The 23,906-nt window shown below is 34.1% G+C and overlaps 1 protein-coding gene across 1 annotated transcript; it reads left to right on the plus strand.

Annotated features, from left to right (window-relative positions):
* The first annotated feature begins 544 nt into the window (after window positions 1-544).
* On the plus strand, window positions 545-11,828 carry LOC115888401 (la-related protein 6). The gene is made up of 2 exons (XM_030908125.1): window positions 545-1,760; window positions 10,847-11,828. The coding sequence occupies exons 1-2, from the start codon at window positions 749-751 to the stop codon at window positions 11,227-11,229; spliced, it is 1,395 nt and encodes a 464-aa protein (XP_030763985.1). The 5' UTR covers window positions 545-748; the 3' UTR covers window positions 11,230-11,828.
* The last annotated feature ends 12,078 nt before the right edge of the window (window positions 11,829-23,906 follow it).

The raw sequence follows: 23,906 nt of genomic DNA on the forward strand, positions 1-23,906 counted from the left end.
CAATCTTTTTGTTTTCATTTTCAAATTAAAGTAAAATAACTGTTATTATGGACTTATTTGAAAAACGGTTAGGAGAAAATATGTTTCTTTTATCGAGATCTACCAGCCCTGAAAATATGTGCACTTATTTAAGACTCACCCTCTATAACTAAATAACTTTGTACGCAAACATGAGATATAAAAAAATCATATAAAAATATTTTAAAAAAGTAATCACCTGATTCTTTCTGCGGGTATTCATTTACACCTTGTTTATCGATATTTTTTTACAATGGACATCCCTAGCGATTTGATCCTATTTAATATTCCGACAGTTCCATATTCGTATACATATCCACAACATCCTCAATCCCTGACCTAATAACGAACCAATCTACAAAAAAGCAGCGTTTATTTTCCGCAAATTTCCACCTGGAGGACGCCTTGCGCCGGTAATGCTCAAGTACTACACACTCGCACACACCGGCAGTACCGTGGAGTGGGCATCGACCTGACGCGCACTCCACCTATAAAATGCGGCGCACCACCGGCCCCGACTTTCAGTACGACTTAGCTAGGTCATCCAACGACGTGTTGTGGCAGTAGCAGAACCAAAACACCACGTACGACCTAATTTATCAACCCAAAAACGAACATCCAAAATCGTTTTTTCTCATTGCTCATCGCGACCGAGACTGAAAACACCTGATAAAATCCTAAAAGACGTGATATTTTTTGTGATACTAGTTTAAGTTATTAAGTTACAATTATGCCGGCCCCAGTTCAAGAATTAACCCCAACAGCGGAACAAGAAGACCAACTGGGAGACCTGATACCTCCGGCAAAAGTACTGGATCCTAGAGACTCAATATCTTCCATTGACAGCGACGTTAGTCTCTCCTATGATCGAAAATCAAGCCTCACCGATACTCAGATCACTGAAAACGAAGATGAGGGTGCTCACATGGGTGACCTATCAGACAGCGCCTCCGATACCGGATCTGCAGGTGGAGGAAAAGACTCAGGTTGCGAGGTAACTCCCGAAGTCACCGAACCTCCTTTTACACCTCCCAGTGACGAATTAGCTGATAAAATAGTCCAGCAAGTCGAATTCTATTTTTCTGACGCTAACATCACGAAAGACGCGTTTTTACTGAAGCACGTGAAGAGGAACAAGGAAGGGTACGTTTCTCTTAAGCTTATTTCTAGCTTCAAACGCGTCAAACATCTTACAAAAGACTGGAGAGTTGTAGCTCACGCTTTATCTCGTTCAAAAAAACTGGAAATAAACGATGCTGGTACCAAATTGAGACGACTGGAACCTCTGCCTAAATACGACGAAACCACTCCATCCAGAACCGTTGTGGCTGTTCACATGCCGATCGATAAACCAACCATAGAAAATGTGGCAGAATTATTCAGAAACTGTGGGGAAATAGCACTGATTCGTATTCTTAGGCCTGGGAATCCCATTCCAGCCGATGTGAGGCAGTTTATCAACAAAAATCCTTCTCTGGCTGGTGTGGTTTGTGCCTTGGTGGAGTTTGTTGCTTCGGAATCTGCCAGGAACGCACTTCAACTCCAGACTTCTCTTGGAGAGCCTATGAAGGTTTACGAGCTAAACAACGTACCTCATCCGGAAAGAAAGAAGAAGAACATCAAGAAGATAGCTAATAATAACAATAATAACAACCATAAGGGATTTAGCTCGGAGTCTGACTATATTTCTTCGTGTCAAAGCGGTTCGGAGGCAGAAGACATCAGAAAGTTCGATCCTAGAGGTGAGAATTACTTTTAAAAAATCTTATAACGTTCTCATTAAAAAAAATAATATCTTATCTCTATCGAGTGGTTTTTAAAATTGATAACTTTTTAACTGTATTATGTATTCTAAAGCACGACGACACTAAAATTGTTCGCAAAATTTAGGCGAAGTTTAACTAAAGGAACACAATAATAGCCATCTTGTTTATAATAAACTACACTATTTTGAGAGAGAGAGAGAGAGAGAGGGATATTGGTATTGGTATAGGTAAACCGGGTGTTTCTCAAAAGTGGCTCACCCCTATAACTTTTTTATTTTTTCAGATAAAAAAGCGAAATTGGGTATGTTAGTATATGACATAAATTAGGTTTGATCGACCTATTCAATCGTTTTCTGTCACTTCCTGTTTCACCGGAAATGACTACAACTTTTGGTTTTTAAATGGCGCCCTCGGTATTTCTTTTAGTTGATTCGATAGAAAATGACATTCTGAATAGAATGGCGTATCATATGTCAACTTTTGATATTTTTTTGGACATGGCTATAAATATAACGACAATTTTACTGGATATATCAAGTATGTGGTACCAAATTATTTGTTAAAAAAATCTTTTTCCATATGCTAATGAGCCACCATCGTTCCATTTGATTTTTTTTTAAATCAAAAGTTGTAGTAATTTCCGGTGACACAGGAAGTGGCCGAAAACAATTGAATACGTCAATCTATCCCGATTTATGTACGAAACTAAATCTCGTCCCAAACCTCGTTTATTTATCTGAAAAAATAAATAAGTTACAGGAATGAGCCACTTTTGAGAAACACCCGGTATAGAGATTGGATCAAAATTAAATACCGTATTTTTCTCCATTATTTTAAATGGAATATTTTGTATCCGTCATTAATGAACACAGCTTTTATTAACATACATTTTTAGGTGGGTTTAATTTATTATTTTAATAATAAAAAAATTGATATGGTTAGGTTAGTTTTATGGCAAATTCTCTTAGTAAAAATTATAATATTTTTTGTAAAAAATACATATTTAGTTTGAAAATAAGTACACGAAATCACTATGTATATTAAAAATTTAAATTTTTAATATTTGTGTTCTCATTGTATACATTTTTTCTAAATAAAATTGAAAAAAATATCTAAAACAGGAAACTTGCTATAGAGCTAGTTTGATAGAGTGAATCATCCTGTATATTTTTAGAGGTACTTAACACTGAATAGTTTAAACTCATCCCTAAGACTGTGCTTAAGATATCGATAATTAATTAAAATTATTATTTTCGCAAAATAAAACACATATACTTATTTTTTATACTTATTTATTATACAAAAAAGAAACATATACAGCATTATTCTCAATTCGGATATTTTTATTAGTTAAGATAAATTAATTATTAAACATAATATAAAAAATACCAGATTTAATCACTTTTTCAGTGATTGAATACATATTATTACACATCCCCTTACAGCTACAAGTTATTTTTTGATTGTGAGCTCAATTTCTAGTCCGTTCAACTTTATAACATAAAAAGATTTATACCATAAATATATTATTAATTTTAAATTGTATAACTTTAATGTAGCTTCTAAAAATTTAACTATTTTTAAATTTTTATAATATAATACGATAACTGTATGGGCTGCTAGGAAGTCAAATAGCTATCTAAATTTATTTAAATTAAAACATATTTATTTAGCATTTTTAAACGTTGGTAACCTTACTTACCGCAAGTTTGCAGGGTTATTAATCTCATTATATTTATGAATTAATGTGTATTTGTTCAGAGATAACATATTTGCGTCAGAGACATGATGAATATTTAGGTACTCGAAAACATCATTTTTGATTCAATCCTTTTATTTCAATTTTTTTTCAAGAAAAATAATATTTATAATTTAGTTTTCTTGTTATAATTTAGAATTATGTTCTACCAAACTCTACATTGAATATTGTACCATTTTATTAAAGTAAATGTTAGGAGCTCTAGTATTGATTTGGAATGTTGGGGGGAAGTGAGTTTAAAAATTATATGTAATACACACATTTGATGAGAAGTGTACACTTAATAAACTTACGCACGTATATCTCTATGACTTACTTGTTAACCCGTACGAGGGTAGTTACAGGGATGAATATGTGTGAAGGAAGGAATTTCATTATATATAGTTATTAAATTTTTCAATTACGTATACTGATTTTGTAAGGAAAGTGTAAAGTATGGGTCAAATTGGACGCTTTTAAAGGGAAACCCCTTTTCTATAGAAGATAGACGAAAATTAATATTGGTGTCAGGAGCTCAATTTTTATCAAAAACATGATTTTTACCAACGCATCATGTTTTTGATAAAAATTAATAAACCTAACCTAACCGCACATCGATCTGTTACCGTTTCGGAGTTACGGGGTGTTTTTCAAAAATGTGCATTTTTAACAAATCTCTGTAACTTTTTTGCTATGGAAAATTTTGTATTTATTATATGAAAACATTTCTAAAGCACCTTTTTACGTAGACTTTAATGGTTTAATCAACAGAAAAAATGATTTTTTTATTTGGGATACCCTGTATATTTTAATTAACTGAAAATAACTTAAAATTGCCTTTCCACAAATATAGCACGCTTGATATTTTGTTATAGTCCCCGCCGAAATACAGAATGTTTAAAGGTTCGCCACTTTTAACTAGTAGGCTTTGGACCCTTTATTATCTGCCCCTAATGAAACTCGAAAACATATTTTTCCAGCAAGAATAGGCACCTTCTCAGAACGCTGAAGTTATTAGCAAATTTTTGCAGCCATTTTCGAGAATAATTGAATAGCTAACCAAAATCCCAGCCGTTGGCCGTCGAGGCCGCCGGACTTAGTGCCTATGGATTTTTATGTTTGCGGAAGAATAAAGGTTCTTATTTATTAAATTGCCCGTATAATCTAGACAAGAATTAGAAGTACTTAGCGGTTATGCGAGGGTATCTTTAACCCCCCACTGAGTTTATGAATTCCGCGAGAAATGTTCAAAAACGGTCCTGTCTGTCCATAACAGAAGACGGTCGGTCAACATGTCGAACACCTGTAGGAAAATATCATGTCTTGGTTTGGCTATTAATTTTTATTGTTATTAGATATAGTTTAAACGTGTTGATGTTGTTAAATAAAGTTTAAATTGTTATAAAATTCTGCATCTGTCATTGCAAATATTATTTTCGTTTTAATTGCTGCTCACAGCTAGAATTTTTTTGCATTACAACCGGCGCCGTTCAAAGCCTACTTATTACAAAGTGGGCGAATTTTTAAAAGTATATCTTGAAGAGGAATCGAGCAAAATATCAAGTATGCTATATTTTTGGAAAGGTTATTTTAAATTCTTTTCAATGAATTAAAAATATACAGGGTATTTCGTAGAAAAAAAATAATTTTTTTGTTGTTAATTCTTAAACTATTAATTTAAAAAATTATACTTAAACAATTAAATTCTACGTAAAAAGGTGCTTTGGAAATGTTTTCATAAAAAAAAAACAACATTTTCCCTAGTGTTAAAAATGCACATTTTTGAAAAACACCCCGTAACTCCGAAACGGTTAGGTACGGTTTAATAACGGTAACAGATACCGATGTGCAGTTTTTACCATCATGTTTTTGATAAAAATTGAGCTACAGACACCGATATTAGTTTTCCTCCATCTCCTATAGAAAAGGATGTTTCCCTTTAAAAGCGTTCGATTTGGCCCACCCTGTACAACTTTAAATTTGGGCTTATTAAAAGCGAATTATATGGGGTGAGTAAGTTTCATGAATCGACGAATAAATGTGTCAAAAAAACTCATAATGACCAGTAAGAGAAAAAATTAAGTGATTGGCATGGTAAAGGCGAAATAAAATAATATTAAAGAAAAATGAATGAACGTATTTTAAACTGATACTAGAAATAATATTGTTTCAATTGGAAGATTAGTTAATAAATCAGTAGTAATTTGTTGTTAACAAAGCGTAAAATTATTCAAAACGATTAAAACCTGTTAATAGTTTATTGCAAAGATACTCTTACATATACTTAGTTCTTGCAGTGCGTTCACCTTTCTTATTCAAGTGGAACATTCTAGAGGACATTACTCTTGAAAATAATAATAATTCTCTAAATTAGCGATGTATTATTTGAACTATTTAACCGTATTACTCGAGGTAAATAAGTCGTTCGTGATTGTGAAGAGAAATGTTTCGATATTAATAATTGTACTGGGCTCACTCGACGATGTAACTGATGCTTGGACATCATTAAACAGCTGTTAAAAGAAAGCTATCTTTATAATTAACATTTTAATAACTCTTTAAATTTACGAACCTGCTGAAAAAATTTTAGAGTACTTGTAACGAAAAACATATATAAAGAAAAGAAACATCTGATAAAAATATCTAAAGTTAGTATTGTTTCCTTATCTAAAGAAGACCAACCGCGTCTTCAATGACATGACTGCTTTCTGATGACCTTTTGTTTACGATTTTCGGTTTTGATTATTTTAATTAAATTTTATTTTATTTAATTTTGATAATTATTATTAACTTTGATATTTTTATTTATTATTATTCTAACTCTACGGGGTGCATCTCAAAAGTAGGCTCACCCCTGTAACTTTTTTATTTTTTCATATAAAAAATTGGACTGTGGTATGTTAGTATATGACATACAGGGTGGTCCGAACTGTATTTCGGAAACTTGGGCAGCATATTCTGCAGATAAAAATAAGTAAAAAAGTTCGTATAAATGTATGTCCTAAAATGCTTAGTTTCGGAGATACAGGGTGTAGAAGTTTCATTTTTATTTCGATTTTTTCCAAATAATTTATGAAGTAACGTCAATGTTTCGATGAAAATTGGTGTTTGGAAGTTTTGTGACACGAGAAATTTGATTTTGATGTCATAATGACTCCTATTTGTAGGGGGCGTGGCCTACATGTGTTTTAACTGTTTTGAAGAGTAATAACTTTTCGTCCGTACCTGTATAAAACTACTGAATGAAAAAATATACATTTCCATGACTTTCTACGTAAAATATATCTCTTGGTAAAAATCGCTACGAGCAACCGTTCTCAAGATATTTAGAATGGAAATAGTCAATACATGTCATTATTGACAAAAATAAGCACGTGTTGAGTATAGCTATTTGACTGAAATAATAAATTTTTATTTTTTAAATTAATCATAATTTTTTCTGCGAAAAAATGATGATTAATTTAAAAAATAAAAATTTATTGATGAACTTTTGGCACAAAAAGATTTCAAATTTATGATTTCAGTTTAATAACTATTTAGTCAACATGTTTAATTATGTCAGTGATGACAGGCATTGATAATTTCGATTCCAAATATCTCTAGAACCATTACTCTTGGCGATGTAAAAAAAATCGAAAATGTATATTTTTTTACTCAGTAGTTTTATATAGGTATGGATGAAAAGTTATTACGCTTCAAACCAGTTAAAAAATATGTAGGTGGCGCCCTCTACAAGTAAGAGTCATATGGACAAGAAAATCGAATTTCTCATGTCAAATAACTACCAGACACCAATTTTCATCCAAATATTGACGTTACTTCATAAATTATTTGGAAAAAATCGAAATAAAAATGAAACTTCTACACCCTGTATCTCCGAAACTAAGCATTTTAGGACATACATTTATACGAACATTTTTACTTATTTTTATCTGCAGAATATGCTGCCGAAGTTTCCGGAATACAGTTTGGACCACCCTGTATATTAGGATTGATTGACGTATTCTATTATTTTCATTGACTTCCTGTTTCACCGAAAATGACGACACATTTTGATTTTTAAATGGCACCCTCGGTATATTACTACCTTATTCGATAGAACTCTGAATAGAATGACATATCATATGTCAACTTTGATATTTTCGAATATAGTTTATTTGAAATTGCCACATGCTATTCATAACGACAATTTGACTCGAAATATGAAGTGTGTGGTACCAATTTATTCGTAAAAAAATGTTTTTTCGAAATATGCCAATGAGTCACTGTCGCGTCATTCCATTTGAAAAAAATAAGATATGATTAGGGTAAGAACAGACGCGGCGGCTTTTCGTCGACGCGACGCGGCGCTGAACACTGAGGCGGATGGTAAGTCTAGCGGGACAAAACATCAGTAGCGATGTTTGAGATTTAAATAAAAACTAAGAACGTGGCAAATGGTCTGATATATAGTAACCATAGAGTTAAATTCATTTATTTATTAACAACTGAATTTATTAATAAATAAATAAATACAAGATTGTTGTCTAGAATGACCATCCAACGCACTGTGTTCCGCGAGTTGTGCCGCCTGCGTAGGCTCTTCAATGAGATTTCAATGGTACAAAACACACGGACACGGACGGAGCGGCGCGGCGGCGGCCGCCGAGCGTATACACGCGGCTAGGAACAAAGTGCCGACGCCGCCGCAGCTTATAGCCGCCTCGTGTGTCCTCACCCTTAAAAAAATGATTTGAGCATATTTTAACCGGCCATAACAAGACACTAAAACATTAGATGATCAAATCTATTTTCCAAGGCTCCTTGATTAAAAAATAGTGTTTTTAACACAGCCGTGGCACTCTAGATTGAAATTTAAAATACAATTTTGTTTTAAGCGAAAATGTCAAAAGTTGTCTATATTCTATATGTCTTTCTATTTAGAGTGTCATTTTCTAGTGAATAAAGTAAAAAAATACAGGGGGTGCTATTTAAAAATCAAAAGTTGTAGTCGTTTCCGGTGAAACAGGAAGCAGCCAAAAAGAATTGAATACGTCAATTAATCCTAATTTATGTCATATACTATGATACCAGATCTTGTTTTTGTATCTGAAAAAAAAATAAAAAAGTTATAGGGGTGAGCCACTTTTGATACGCACTATAATAATACTACCATTTTTTTTTCGGGACACTGTGTTAAGCGCAGTCTAGACGCAACGACTTAAGCTCCGCGCGCACTGCATCGGATCGGGCCGGCGAGAAACGGCGAAGGCGATGACTCGACTATCGTAGATAGGTAGAGGTAGGAATCTGGCCTCTACAGGCCGAAATGTTTTAGTGGACGCCGGCGCCGTCTATATGTACGATGGTCGCAGTCGCTTTTGCTGGTCGGTCCGATCCGATGCAGTTGCCGCGGAGCCTTATCGTACGATTTGCAGATAAAACGTATAAACCAAGTTATGTTGTTATTCCAACGACTTTTTGTTCTGTCATATCATGGGGGAAATGTGGTTAGTTTTTGCAATTTGTTTAAATAATGATAAAGGCAAGCTAAACGTCTTAACTAGAGATAATGTTCAAGACGGTCCAGAACACGGTTACTAAAATGGTCAAAATGTTAACTATGTCTTCCGAGTTTGCGCAGTAAAATTTGTTTAAACTTGCTGTCCACACATAACGTTGTATCTACAAGGTTTTTTCGAAGCAAGCAAATCGTACGATAAGGCTTCGCCTCTACCGCGCTTAACAAGGTGTTTACTGGCAAAGATTGATTAAACGTCTGGCCTTTTCTTTAGTTGCGGCCAGTCTGTACTTAGCGCCACGTGGGTTACATTGTATATGTACCGTACGATCGAAAAACAACTTCAGATTTAATTTAAAAACGACGATCGATGACAGGTAAAATTATATGATGAATTTTATCGATCGTCATTTTCACAAGCTAACTATGACTCTGTTTTTTTTATTTAAGGTACAATGTAACAGAAATAACATTGCGAGCTCTTGTTTTACCTTTACGACGAAAATTATTAGCTAATAAATGTAACTACGGTACAGATAAAATACTCAAACAAGGCTCATCAGTACCATTCAATCGTAGGTCTGGAACTATGCGGTACTGCAAAAGCAATTAGAAAAATCGGTATAAAACAATGTAGGTGGTCGGGGTGGTTTATAAATATTTATACTCTTATTAAAAAAAAAAAATTAAAACATTAATAATATCAAAGTAAAACCCCTGAAGGCGGGTAAGGGGACAAATAACTCACAATCTTTAAGATGTTTATTTAAATTTAAATGCTTCCAAAAAAGCAGGGGGGCGACATGTTTGTCGGGTCTTAAACAATTCCCATCATCAGGCCCAGAAAGACAAACGTCAACCTAGGAAGTACCACCACTCGGAAGAAATGAACTTAATTAAACTTCCTAGGTTGACGTTTGTCTTTCTGGGCCTGATAATGGGAATTGTTTAAGTCCCGACAAACATGTCGCCCCCCTGCTTTTTTTGAAGAATTTAAATTAAAAAAAACATCTTAAGATTGTGAGTTATTTATCCCCTTACCCGCCTTCAGAGGTTTTACTTTGATAATATGTACTCACACTGGGTTAGAGAACGTTTATCATTAATAATAATTTTAATAAAAAAATTAAAAATCTTTGGCAGGTGTAACACTTCATAGTAGAACACTTGCCAAAATTTATGCCAGGCCTAATAAGTAAATACCGGAAAACTCTATAAACTATAATCCGACCTACTAACAGGGCATCGCGCATTGCTAGCCCAATGTGCGTTTAAACCTAATGTTATTTACAGAACACTTTTGCAAATTCTCAATATAAGAAACTCTCAATAGAAAGATAGAACACCGCAGAAAAGTATAAAACAGGACATACTCTATGTCAGTGGGATAGCCTGGCAAATGTGCGATCCTATTTGATAAGTCATCAAGCAATGAACTATATGGAAGGTTTTGTTTTCAAATTATCAAGCTTTTTGAAAATAATACGACTCGAGAATATAATATAAAGATAATAAAAGAACTATAACCGATCTGTAAAGCAGCGAATAGGCTAATAGTGCAGTGGAATATGCTAATAGCCACTTATACAATCAATCTGAAACTTTTGGTATATTAATAATAATTACTTCATTAGTATTTTAGTACTTTGTTTTATCCCTCTTGCTATATAGAAATTACTATATAGACATTTTGTAGATTAACAGTGAGCAGTACTTGTTTGCCTGTTCGAGTATATTTTAGCGTTTAACCCCCTCCCCTAAAAATTATTAGACTGAAAAATTTCTTAGACCGACTGTTTTTTTATAAATGTTATTTTATTTCAGGAAAAATGCGTAGAGGATCCTCAGCTCATTTCCCATCGCGATTCATTGAACCGGCCGCCTGGCTTCAAAGACGCCTCTCAGCTTCTTCCACCGAAGCGAACTTTCTCTACATGCCCCGCAGGTTATCCTACAGTTCCAGAGATTCCAGTGATTCTAGCTTGTTTTTGCCGCGCAGGATGAGCGCTTGTAGCGCCTCTAGCGGTGACAGTTTCAACAGACGAATGTCATCTGTCAGCCAAACCTCCGAATCGTCGGGCGCCAATAGAAGCAGGAGCAATAGCGCTGCTTTCCAGAACTTTGAGAACGTTGTTAGGATGCCCAAAGGGCCAGATGGTAGCAGGGGGTTCAGGCAGAGACCTTCCTTACCGACCGTGGTGCAGTAGATGAATGGTTAGGTTTTTGTTGATTTTTATTTATGTTTCTGGTTTATTTATTATCATTATGTTCGCCTTCCGAGCCTTAAAGTTACTTTTTGCCATAACTCAAAATAGCAAAAAATAGTAGAAAGATACGCTTTTCTAATAACTGAATTTGCTGAAATAACATCATCTGGCATTAAGCACTAACAGTAAAGTGTCAAAAAGCTGAGCCTTTCAAATACCGTCATTATTTTCAAATAAAGTAAAGTCAGTTTTGGATTGGCATCAATACATCATATGCATTATATTTCGATACGTGCAATGCATCGTATCGATATTATCGATACGAAATATTAAGCATCGAACATGAAACTATCGATATTCTCGATCCTATTTTGCGAAATTTCGTGCATTCCTAAGGGACGCTTTTATAAGTTTTAATCGCTAAAAACTCAGAGATAATAAACTCTTCAGTAATAAAATTCAGTTATAGATTAGTATATTATAATAGATAGACAAGTACCATTTGAATTCCTAAAATTTATTCGGAATTAAAAAAATACTCTATTAAAAATACTACTAATTAGAAAATTTGGTATTAAAAAAATGGTACGTCAAGCTCTTAACAATTGTTATTTTTAAAAACCTGTGTCACATTTTAAATAAAATTAGGAACACAGAATAACTTGCTATGAATCATCGACTGCTTATCTGACAAGTACAACCTCTTTTTAATTCGCTACCGATTTTGATAGTACCTTGAACGCAAACTTGCTTGATTTATTCATCTGGATCTTTCATTGAAAATTAACATTTCTGTTTTTTTTTCGGACTGTAACACTTACAAGCCAAGACCACGCGAAGAGAAAGTTCCATTTAAACCATAAAATCGACATTATAGATGTAATTAAAAACCTGTCTGATTCTATCACTAAACTAAGTTATAACAAAGTTTTCAGAATGTCTAATTAAATTAGAATAATAAATTTCATGATATTCAACAAACACTTTTGAGATCGCGTTAATTTGGAACGTTGGTATGTACTTACATTATAATATAATTTTGCGTAAAATTTTTTTACCTTATTGGCCGATGTGTATACTTGATTTTAAAATTTTTGATCATACTGTATATTTTTTATAACAATAGAAATATGCAATATTCAAACTTATATTCATACATGTTCATCTAATTAACACAGTTTTTTAAATAACTATAAGCTTTATGAACATTTCGTTTATTTAATGGTTTTGTTCGTACAGCTTTCTTTACTGACAAGCGATGAAATTACTGAAAAAGCCTTAGTAACGCTACTTTGCACTTTCACTATTAGACAATTTACATAATTATTTTTTACAGATAGTGAAGTAAAGCGTATAGGCCTACCAAAATATATTAAACTTAAAAATGGAACAATGAAATCATTCAATTTAAAATATCCTCTAATAGTAATAATATTTTTTATCTATTTTGAAATATATTTATAATACAGGGGTGGTCCGAACTATATTCCGGAAACTTCGGCAGCATATTCTGCAGATAAAAATAAGTATAAAAGTTTGTATAAATATATGCCTTAAAATGTTTTTTTTTATCAAGAGACTTTTTTTGCGTAAAAAATGTTTATCGTTAGTTTTATACAGGTCCGGACGAAAAGTTATTACTCATCAAACCGGTTAAAAAATATGTAGGTGGCGCCCTCTATAATTAGGAGACATATTTACATCAAAATCAGATTTCTCATATCAAAAAACTCCTAGACACCAATTTTTATCCAAATATTGACATTACTTACATTACTTTATTACTAATTATTTCGAAAAAAATCGAAATAAAATGAAACTTCTACACCCTGTATCTCCGAAACTAAGCATTTTAGGACATTCATTTATACGAGCTTTTTTACTTATTTTTTTTCTGCAGAATGTGTTACAGTTATTAATACAGAACATAACTACAATATGCGTTTTTGCAAGTGCCGCTAAGTTTTAACCGCACCAGAACCAACTATATGGTTCATTTGCCGGTAAAAACGGGCTCTTTTCAGAAAATTCTGCCAAAAGAAGACTATTACTTCGTAGAAGTGGGTATAGGTAATCAGATCAGACTGATCTGATGAAAACGAAACGATTTAGGAATACTCCGTTCTATTTGGACAGATCTGCGAGAAATAATAAATAACGGTTTTTCAGTTTTATCATTCATTTGCGAATAATGGAAGCTCGGATTTACTGGGAAATATACTAGATACTCATGTTTACAGATATATTTAAATTATTTTTCTTGTTCTTCAAAAACTTATTTAAATTTGTTGCACTGTAATTGGGTAAATCTTCCATAATTTCCTGGATCAAGGTGTCATTGAAATGGTGTAAAAAATCGGGGGGTTATAATACTCCTAAAAATAGTAAAAAAAGTTCCTATAAGTATAGGGCGGAAAATGCATATTAAGGGAGTTAGGGGCACTGAAAGGGTGAATTTAAAAAACGGTTGTTTTGAAATTGTAGCTTGCTTAAAAAACGAGAAAAAATTTCGAAAAAAATTCTCTGCCATAAATTTTGACCGTAAATCAAATGGTGATACTGAAAAATTATTTGGAAAAGCGGAAAGGGTAGTTTTTGCAAGGGTAGGGGGTTGTTTTGTGAATAACTTTTTTGAGGTTATTTTTTTTGCAACGTGGGTTCATTTTTTGAAAACTACATACTTTTTCCTACAAAAAAGGCACTCGTTTTGCACATCGCTCAGAGTGATGGTTTTCGAGAAAATTGAAGGCAGAGAGTTTGCTCTGATGGGTTGCTAACTCAACATAAACTTATGGAAGTTATGGCGGTTCAAAAGTAACCAAGTAGTTATTAAATAATTAATTGGAAAATCAAAATTTCATGATTTTTAAAACATCTTATTGCTTTAAAAACGAAATAATTTTTGCAACCCACGTTGCAAAAAGAATAACCTCAAAGAAGTTATTCACGAAACAACCCCCTACCCTTGCAAAAACTACCCTTTCCGCTTTTTCAAATAATTTTTCAGTATCATCATTTGATTTAGGGTAAAAATTTATGGCAGAGTATATTTTTTCGAAATTTTTTCTCGTTTTTTAAGCCTACAAATTCAAAACAACCGTTTTTTAAATTCACCCTTTCAGTGATTTTTTTTTTAAATTCACCCCTTCTTCTCCCCAAACCAAACTCCCTTAATATGCATTTTCCGCCTTATACTTATAGGAACTTTTTTTACTATTTTTAGGAGTACTATCACCCCCTTTTTTACACCATTTCAATGACACCCTGTATACTGGGATGAATCGAGTTGCTTTTTACGTGAAGTCAACCATAAATCGGGTTTTCTTATAAACCCTTTACTTTTATCTGTGACTGTAATTACATAAATGTCGCGATCTCGCAAATTGCTGAAATAGAGCACTTTTTTTAACAAATAATTTTTTCCCAAACCTTATATAAGTTTGAGAAACACTGCTCTAGTGTATATTTCGATAAAAAAGCAGTATTTCTTACGTATATCCTGCCGTCGTTTTGAATATGCTGTATCTTTTTTATATATTTTTAATTTAAGAATCAAACGTATACGACAATAATATTGCATATACCGAGTACTGGAACACCCGGTATTATAGTAAACTAAGTAATTTCTACTGCTTTTAGCTCATTGGTAATCGTTACGGGTACGATTCCGTTACCGTTGGTCTAGATTTTGCCGTAAGCCACTCGGATTTGACTTTCTCCCAAGTTCAAGAATACCACCAGCCAGTTTAAAACGTTATAATAATAAAATAAAACCGTGGAATTTTCTCTTCCAATAACATAGGTTTCTTTAATTTTTAATTTTTGCTAATTTTACTGGCAAATTACATTATTTCACTAAAACACTAAAAATCTATACTTATCTGTCAGTGTTAACCTGAGAATATAATATAGGCTGTGGAAACTGGCCTTAAGATTTTTTTTATTTTTGAAGAGCCGCAATAAGTTATTTCTAAATACAAAATGTATTGTAGTTATCATAAACATTCATAGTTTTGTTAATTTTCCAAAAGTTTTTGGATTAACTTGTCATTTTTTTACTTTCTTTTAAAATTTTCCCCCGAATTTATGTTCAAGGATATAACTAATAATACAAAAATAATACATATTACTTTAATAATAATTATTACATATTATACAAATATATCTACTTTTCATTTTAACAACAACTTTTATTCTATATAGTCTGTATCCAACTGCCTTACTATCTTAAAAATGGTTGTATTCTTTCAAGATGACTTCATTTTGAAATAGAGGTTTTTAAAAATAGTCAAGTTTAAAAAGCATCAAGTATAATTTTAAGTTCTACATTAACCGAAATAAGTATCGATTAATTTATTTGGAAGAATTTATTTTGTAATGTAATTATTCAATGATAAATAATATTGAATAGGTACATCGTGGAGATTGGAATATATAAGCCAGTTTGCGTCTTGGGTACTGCTAGGAACTTTCTATTAAACCGTTTGGCATTGTTGCCTCCGAAAGAAAGTACATAAATCGAGCGTTAAATAAAAAAAATAGTTGTTACTATCACGTGTGCTATCACCTTTTCTTTGCTATATTATAGCGTGGTGCACTATTTTATAAAGTTACCCTAAAATTATTTTAAGAAATTTACGTGACCAAATCAATTTTTTTTGCGTGAAGCTCTGATTTTTATACGGTTTTTCTCGTGTTACTAATTTTACATTAAAATTACTTCATACTTTCTTAAATAATGCTGTTTTGTTTTAAAAACAGGTATACTTCATCTTGTTTACTATATTTAATTATTATTAAGCACGTAGAATTAAGTAAATATACCACTTAATTTTATTTTTAAAAATTTAAACTTTGCTCGTGATAAAATTTGTTTTCGACAAATTTATTATCTGATAAAATTCGATGTTTGTATAAGTTTTAAGTAGTTATCCCTGCCTTAAAATTCTTAGTTGGGATTTTTCTTTAAAATGTATATAGTTGTATTTATTTTAATTATTTATTTTTTCTTTAGAAATATAGTTGTTTTGATGAAAATATTTTGTTTTATTTCGCTCATTTTTTATCCTTTCTATTAATTTATGAGATATTTGTAATTTGTATCAAATTCCCTTTATAATGATACTATACGATCGAAAAAAAAACGGCGTCAAAGACGACTGGAGAATGACAATCGATGATGATACTGGCGAGGTCAAGATCTTGATGGCATACTTGGCCCGTACTCTTCTTTATTTTTTTTTAATGACGCTTACTGCCAGTTGGCCTTAAGAAAGTTGTATTTTATTCTTATATTGAGTAAAAAGGATTTTTTAATGGTGTAGTTTAATTCGAAAAAAATATTTTTTTGTAAATAGATTTGTGTGTCTTTAAACTTTCTATCTATTTTTAATCTTCTATAATTAGTGGTATTTTTAAGTCTTATTCCAATTTTTATGCCAATTTTTAGTAGATGACGTCTACTTGCTAAAATTATCATCGATTCCCCACCCATCTGTGACACCGTTTTTTTTCAATCATACGTTATATTAATAGTTAAAGTTTGTTTTGAATAATGCTCCAAAATCATTATGTTTCTAACCAGTTCAGTATGAATATTTGGCAATAATACTTACTTGAAAAATATGTTAAAATAATTCATTATAATTCAAAATTTTTATTATAATTCAAAAATTTTGTTATAATAATTCAAACATTTTATTATAATTCAAAAACTTTATAAATCAAAAATTTTATTATTCAATTGTTAATTTGTTTGATATTACAAATACGAGCAGGAACAGTTTTAAGGAAATTTAACAAATATTTTGAATATTATCTTCAAGCACTTTGTTTTTCCCTTTTAATATAAATATGTAAAATTGTTTTTCAGGTACCTACTTGACGATATTTTGCAACTTAAGTGTTTTTTAAACGTATAGAATAAGGAAAAATATAACTTAAAAATAAGCTAATATTAAATAATATTTAGACCATACTTATACTTATTTAAAGATTTCCATCTATCTGTAAAAATACTTTAGTTTCGATGCTAGGATTGCCAGATTGTTATAGCGTTGATTGAAGTTGATGGAAGAAAATCAACGGTTATGCTGAGTTGATGCTCACTTCGACAGTTCTGCACCATCTCTCAGCAATTCGCAGTCCTCTTGTTCACACAGGGTGCTTTCACGTTTCTCCCGAGCGATCATGGCTATGTCATCTGCATACTCTATGCTGTGTATTCCTGCTAGAGTTAATTCGTTTAGTAGTTCATCCACTACCAAGCTCCACAATAGGGTGAAGGTTACTTCACATTGTACTGTTCCTTGCGTTGTTTGAACAACTACAGTTTTGGTACCCATCTCAACCTCCGCTATCCGTGCTGAGAGCATTTCCCAAAACCAGCGAATTATCATTCCATTTACCCCTCTTGTTTTAGAGATCGCTTGACCTCCTTGTGAGATATATTATCAAACGCCCCCGCAATGTCAAAAAAGGCACAAATCGCTGTTTCTTTGCTATCCAGGCTTGCCTGTATTAGCCCGTTCAATTTGTACAGAGCAGTTTCTGTGGATCTGCCCGCTCTGTATGCATGCTGACTTTCATGCAGTGGTTTAATCTTTAGATGATTTTATCCAATATGTTTGTCCATTACTTTCTCTGTCGCTTTTAGTATGAACAATGTGAGACTAATAGGCCTAAATGATTTAGGGTTATTAGCCCAGTCAGTTTTGCCTATTTTGCGTATGATATATCTGCTTCTTGTTATGTTTAATAGATGGTGAGTAGTTATTTCCTGACCCTTCTTTAGAAGGGCAGGGAAAATCCCATCTGCTCCTGCTGCTTTATAAGACTGAAAGGTGTCAATAGCCCAATTCAGTTTTTGTTCTGTTATTAATAGCTTGGCCATCTTCCCTGCAAGGATTGTGGGGTTCGGTCGGGGCTAGTTGATTATTATTAGATATGCTACATGGAAAGTGTGTATGGAGTAGGAGGTCAGCCTGTCCATCTACTAAAGTATATAGGCGGTATCCAAGAAACCCCATTTATAGCGAAATAAGTCCCATAACTCCACCAACAAGCTGATTTCATTGCGATTGCTCCTCTAAATTATTTTTTATATTATTTATTTTGGTGTAGTGCATATTGTTAAGATTCACACCTTCGTTGTTATATGAAAAGTGACCTGAACAACATAAACTTAATACAAACCACAAAAAATAAAAATGCTGAACGGGTAAATGACATTAGTATGAAACTAAGCCGTTTTCTAAGCAGATAGAGAGATATCTATCGAGCCGATATGCTCTGGCAGTATAGGTTCGCTTCCATAAATTTTCTAGGCTCACTGTAGTTAGAACTGTGGGAGAACTTTCACATTACAGCTTTTTGATCTTATATAAAAAATGTGATATAAACATAATATTGACTTATTCTGATATTATCACACGTATTTTCTATATTCCATGTAAAAACACTTGTACAATGTACTTCAAAACACTAGCATGTGTTCTCGTATGACATAATTCTAAAAAATATATGAAGTATTTTTACCAACACTTGAAAAATTTCTATTAGATCATTGCTAAATATTGATTAGGCATTTAATTGGAAACAAAATACGAAGATTTTTTCAAAATGTTAATCCAAAATAAGATTTCTAGTTTATACATGTGGACAATAATTAATTATTCCGATACCTATACCGGGTGCGTCTCAAAAGTGGCTCACCCCTATAACTTTTTATTTTTTCAGATAAAAAAGCGAAATTTGGTACGATAGTATATGATATAAATTAGTATTGATTGACGTATTCAATTGTTTTCGGTCACTACCTGTTTCAACGGAAATGACTACAATTTTTAATTTTTAAATGGCACCCTCGGTATTTTTTTACTTGATTTGAATAGAAAATGCAATTCTATTCAGAATGTCATGTTTTTTTTAGATTTTTTTGACATGACTATAAATATAACGACAATTTGACCTGAAATATAATTTTTTTTATTTTTTCAGATAAAAAAACGAGATTTGGTATATTAGTACATATGCGTCATAAATTACTATTGATTGGTGTATTCAATTGTTTTCGGTCACTTCCTGTTTCACCGCAAATGACTACAACTTTTGATTTTTAAATGACACCCTCCGTATTTTTGTACTTTATTTGATAGAAAATGACTCAAAAAGATGAATAGAATGACATATCATAATATGCCAACTTTTGACATTTTTGCATATGGTTTATTTGAAATTGTAACATGCGATTCATAACGACAATTTGACTCGAAATACCAAGTGTGTGGTACCAAATTATTCGTAAAAAATGCTTTTTCCAAATATGCTAATGAGCCACCCTCGTTTTAATTGAAAAATTGAAATATGAGTACAAATGCGATTTGGGCATCTTTTAACCGGCCAGAACAAGACACTAAAAAAATAGTGTTTTTAACATAGCCATGGTACTCTAGATTGAAATTCGATGTTTTTATAAGCGAATATGTAAAAAGTTGGCATATGATATTTAGAGTGTCAATTTCTATCGAATAAAGTAAACAATACCGAGGCGAGGGTGCCATTTAAAAATCAAAACTAACATACCAAATCTCGTTTCTATCTGAAAAAATATAAAAGGTATAGAGAGGGCCACTTTTGAGACCCACCCCGTATACCGGGTGGCCTATTGGTTCGAGGAAATCCAATATCGTCGTTGTTGACGAAGATATTATTTTTTTATATAAATGCAGTTTATACAACAAAATACTTTTACGATACGGTTTATAAAGGTGTATCCTTTATAAACCATGCAACATCTACAATAAGTATAAAACTTTTTTCATATATTTGTATATTGCCCAATATCATCGTTGTTGATGATATTGGGCGACACTGTATGTTTTGTACCTTTCTGTGGTGTAGTTTTTTTTAGTTTTCGTTCTTACATAGATTTTATTAATACGCTTGACTGATATCAACCATTTACAGTATTTTACACAAAAATAGAAAGTATTTTAATCCAATTAAAGCGTGTGAACAAAAAAAAGTTTTTTAAGTCAATTTAAATCACGAGAATTTTCCTCATTTCGACATTTGCTATAGTATATCTATAGATATATAGTATATCTGCGATATACAATAGTATCTATAGTATATCGCAGAGGTGTATATTATGTCTATGAAGACACTAGGGTGTAGTATGTTTTATGTAATGGGGTGGGGGTGAATATTTTCATTTTTAAGATTATTAAGTATCAGAGCTGCAACAAGTCAGTTTTCAAAACACTTAAGTCTTAAGTCATTTCTAAAATCAAAATGATTTAAGTCTTAAGTCAAATTCAACATAAAATAATTAAGGTCGTAAGTCTTTGACTTAAATAATTTTATTTCAAACATGTCATTTCTGACATTTTTGTAAAAACTTAAATCAATATAACGTTATTTAAGTCATTTTCATGACTTAAGTCCATATTTTTGACTTAAATCGTGATGATCTGCAAGTTAAGCCAGTAAAATGTCTTAAATCAATATAATTACACTCAAGTCAAGACAACCAGAATTCAATTTAAGTACCTTTTTTTTAACTTCCCCTAGGAGATGCAAGATCTTGTCGTTGGTGGGGAAGCTCCTGGTCAGGTGCTGAGGGGAATCACCTCTAGCACTTTAGCTTGGTCTAAGAAGCATCTCACTCATTGTCTTGTCTCTGGCTGTAGTGTCGTGGCCAGGGAATTGCACCAAGACATATAAACAGGCACCTTCTACTGCCTGTGGTCAAGTCTCGCGGGTAGAGGGTGTGGGGGGGTCATGGCTTAACCGCCCGGACCAAGAGGAGACAACCTCACCAAAAAACCTAAATCCTACGATGGTGGGATTTAGGGATGCGTGGGTAGATAGAGACTATCCTCTACTGGTCTCAACCTTGAGGCACCAGAGGGCACCCCATTGTATTTACCTCTTATTTCTACATGCGGGGCTCTGTAGAAGTGGACTGACTAACCCTAGCTACTCGTGGGAACACTATGAGATCAAGTAATCATAAAAACACCACCGGTGAAGCTGTGGGGAAACCCCCTAGTAACACTGGGAACATTATGAACGAAAGTTCCAAGGGACCAATCCCAAAAGGAACTACAGGAGAGGCGGCTGACACTTGCGCTTGGCCAGCCTCCACAAGTGGTACACAAGCTACCACCTCTTCTAGTAAGGGTCGGGAGTCCACCTCTAGACCCAACAAGCGACACTAGCTACCATTCCGTCTACCCGGCTTGGGTCAACCAGGCGGGTTAGACGATCCGCTGAGAGTAGGTCTTAGCGGAGCACAAGCACGGAGATACCTCCGACTGCTCCACGAAGAACTTGCTCCGGAGGAAGCAAAAGCCAAAACTCTCCTTGAAAAAGGAACCAAGAAACAACTTGGCGCATCTCCACCAAAGGGGAAGAGAGGGAGCGAAAACCTCCCTTTGCTCCGACAAGGAGAGAAAAAATCCAGGATGGAAAGCCGTCCCACACCGAGAGGCAAGCAGGGACGTATCACTAGCTATGCCGCTATTGCTGGATAAGTGAAAATTGCGGTGCTGCCAAAGGAATATCCGGAGGTTGTACTGACTACCGACCAGCAAACGGCTCTAGAAGAGGCGATACTGGACGAAGTAGTAGCGAGCGGATTGCGACGCAACGATCCACAAAGTGTGGGTCATCGGCGGATTGGTTGGTGGAAACGGCACCTAAGCTTAAAAATTGGCAGGGGCCGGGACTGGTTGCAATGAGGGGAGAAAACATCCCTAAAGGGACAACCATCACGGTCTTTCTGCCAAGAAGCAAGGGGAAAGATACCACCTACCTGCTAGACCTTATCCAGGCTCAGAACGAGAATGTGAGTACATCGAGCTGGCGAGTCCTCGGAATTGACCTCAAATCCGAGGAGGCAATAGAGAAAGAGGGATATAACCCCTATTATAGATTCGGGACGGTACCGGTATCAGGTCCAAGAAAAGAAGAAGCTAAAGAGGGGGAGAAAATGGAGACAAATTCCGGAGACAAGCTCCTCAACTGTGAAGGACACGGATGGCGAAACTCCAACCGTGAAAGGGTGTATATCCTCGGAGGAGGTTGATGACCACTCCTCGGAGGAGGAACATCTGTTGTCAGGGGGGGATGGGAAATACCCTGTCCTCCCTACAACAGGGGGATTCTTACATACCCCAGAAACCTGATGCATGGGATATCTCAAATAAACCTGCACCATGCAAAAGGGTCTTTCGCCACAATCACAAGATTCTTTGAGAAAAACCAACATGTAATGGTACTAGACCAGGAACCCTGGGTGTATCAGGAACAAATTAAACGGTTGTCTGGAAAAAAAAAATCAAGTTTAATATATGATAACAGGCAGGAATTTCCCCGAGCCTGTATTCTTATAAGAAACAACATTAACTACACATGTGTTTTAGAATTTACAACCCGAAATCTTGTTCCAATCATGGTTCAACTTAATATCGAGGATTGTAGCAAAAATATCGTGATTGCCTCTGCATACTTTCCGGGTGATGGGCAGACACCGCCTCCGGAAGTAGAGGAGCTCGCGCGATTCTGCAGCCAACGGCGACTACCTCTGCTATTGGGATGTGACTCCAATACGCACAATGAGGTATGGGGAAGCACTAATACTAACACTAGAGGTGAGTGTTTACTAGAATTCCTCTTAGCATACAATCTTGAAGTTTTCAATATAGGGAACACCCCCACGTTTGTGACAAAACGCGGGCGGAAGTATTAGATTTAACAATCGGGAGTGCTAGTGTAACTAGTTACATGAAAGATTGGAGGGTCTCAACGGAACCTTCCCTATCAGATCACAGAATCATCGAGTTCAAATTAGGAGGAATCATATTCCAAACTGAAATTCGAAGGGGAATCCAAGAAAAACCGATTGGGAACTATACCACACCAATCTCGTAGACAACCTGGACCAAATAGATGCAGGTAGGGCTAGGAACCACCTGTATCTAGAATGGTACGTAAAGGAAGTCAGTGGTGCAATATTGGATGCATATGAATCTAGTTGCCCCACAAGTAAGGGCATACAAAAAAGTAACAAGAAGCCCTGGTGGAACAAAAAGGTGGTCAATCTTAGATCGGAGGTCCGACGACTCTTCAACAGAGCCAAACCCAACGGCGAATGGCAGCTCTACGCCGAGAAATTAACTGAGTATAATAAGGAGATTAGAAGGGCAAAGCGGTCTGACTTCAGATACTTTTGCGAAAACATCACTTCGACTACTTATGCAGCTAGGCTACACAAAGCTATGGCCAAGAGTGGACCCATCCCCAACATGGAACTTAAGAAACCTGACGGAAGCTACACGGAAGGAGATGAAGAGAGGGAGCTAACCTCCTACTTCATACACACTTTCCAGGTAGCATATCTATTGATACGCAAGCTAGTAATAACAGAACAAAAACTGAAATGCGCTCTTGACACCTTTCAGCCTTATAAAACAGCAGGTATAGATGGGATAGCTGCCAACTTCATATATTAAACATTACAAGAAGCAGCTTAGCGATGGGATATATACCAACCATCTGGAGAAAAGCGAAAGTCATCTTCATACCCAAAATAGGCAAAACTGACTGGGCTAACCCCAAATCATTTAGGCCTATTAGTCTAATATCGTTCATATTAAAAACGATGGAGAAAG

The sequence above is a fragment of the Sitophilus oryzae genome, unplaced genomic scaffold (genome assembly GCF_002938485.1).
Source record: "Sitophilus oryzae breed Bouriz unplaced genomic scaffold, Soryzae_2.0 scaffold_738_pilon_pilon, whole genome shotgun sequence".
NCBI lineage: Eukaryota > Metazoa > Arthropoda > Insecta > Coleoptera > Curculionidae > Sitophilus > Sitophilus oryzae.

Excerpts from the sequence above, each read along its gene's own strand:
- LOC115888401 (XM_030908125.1), top strand. The coding sequence starts at position 749 with ATGCCGGCCCCAGTTCAAGAATTAACCCCAACAGCGGAACAAGAAGAC. Across the intron at positions 1,761-10,846 it reads CAGAAAGTTCGATCCTAGAG|GAAAAATGCGTAGAGGATCC; the intron begins GTGAGAATTACT and ends ATTTTATTTCAG.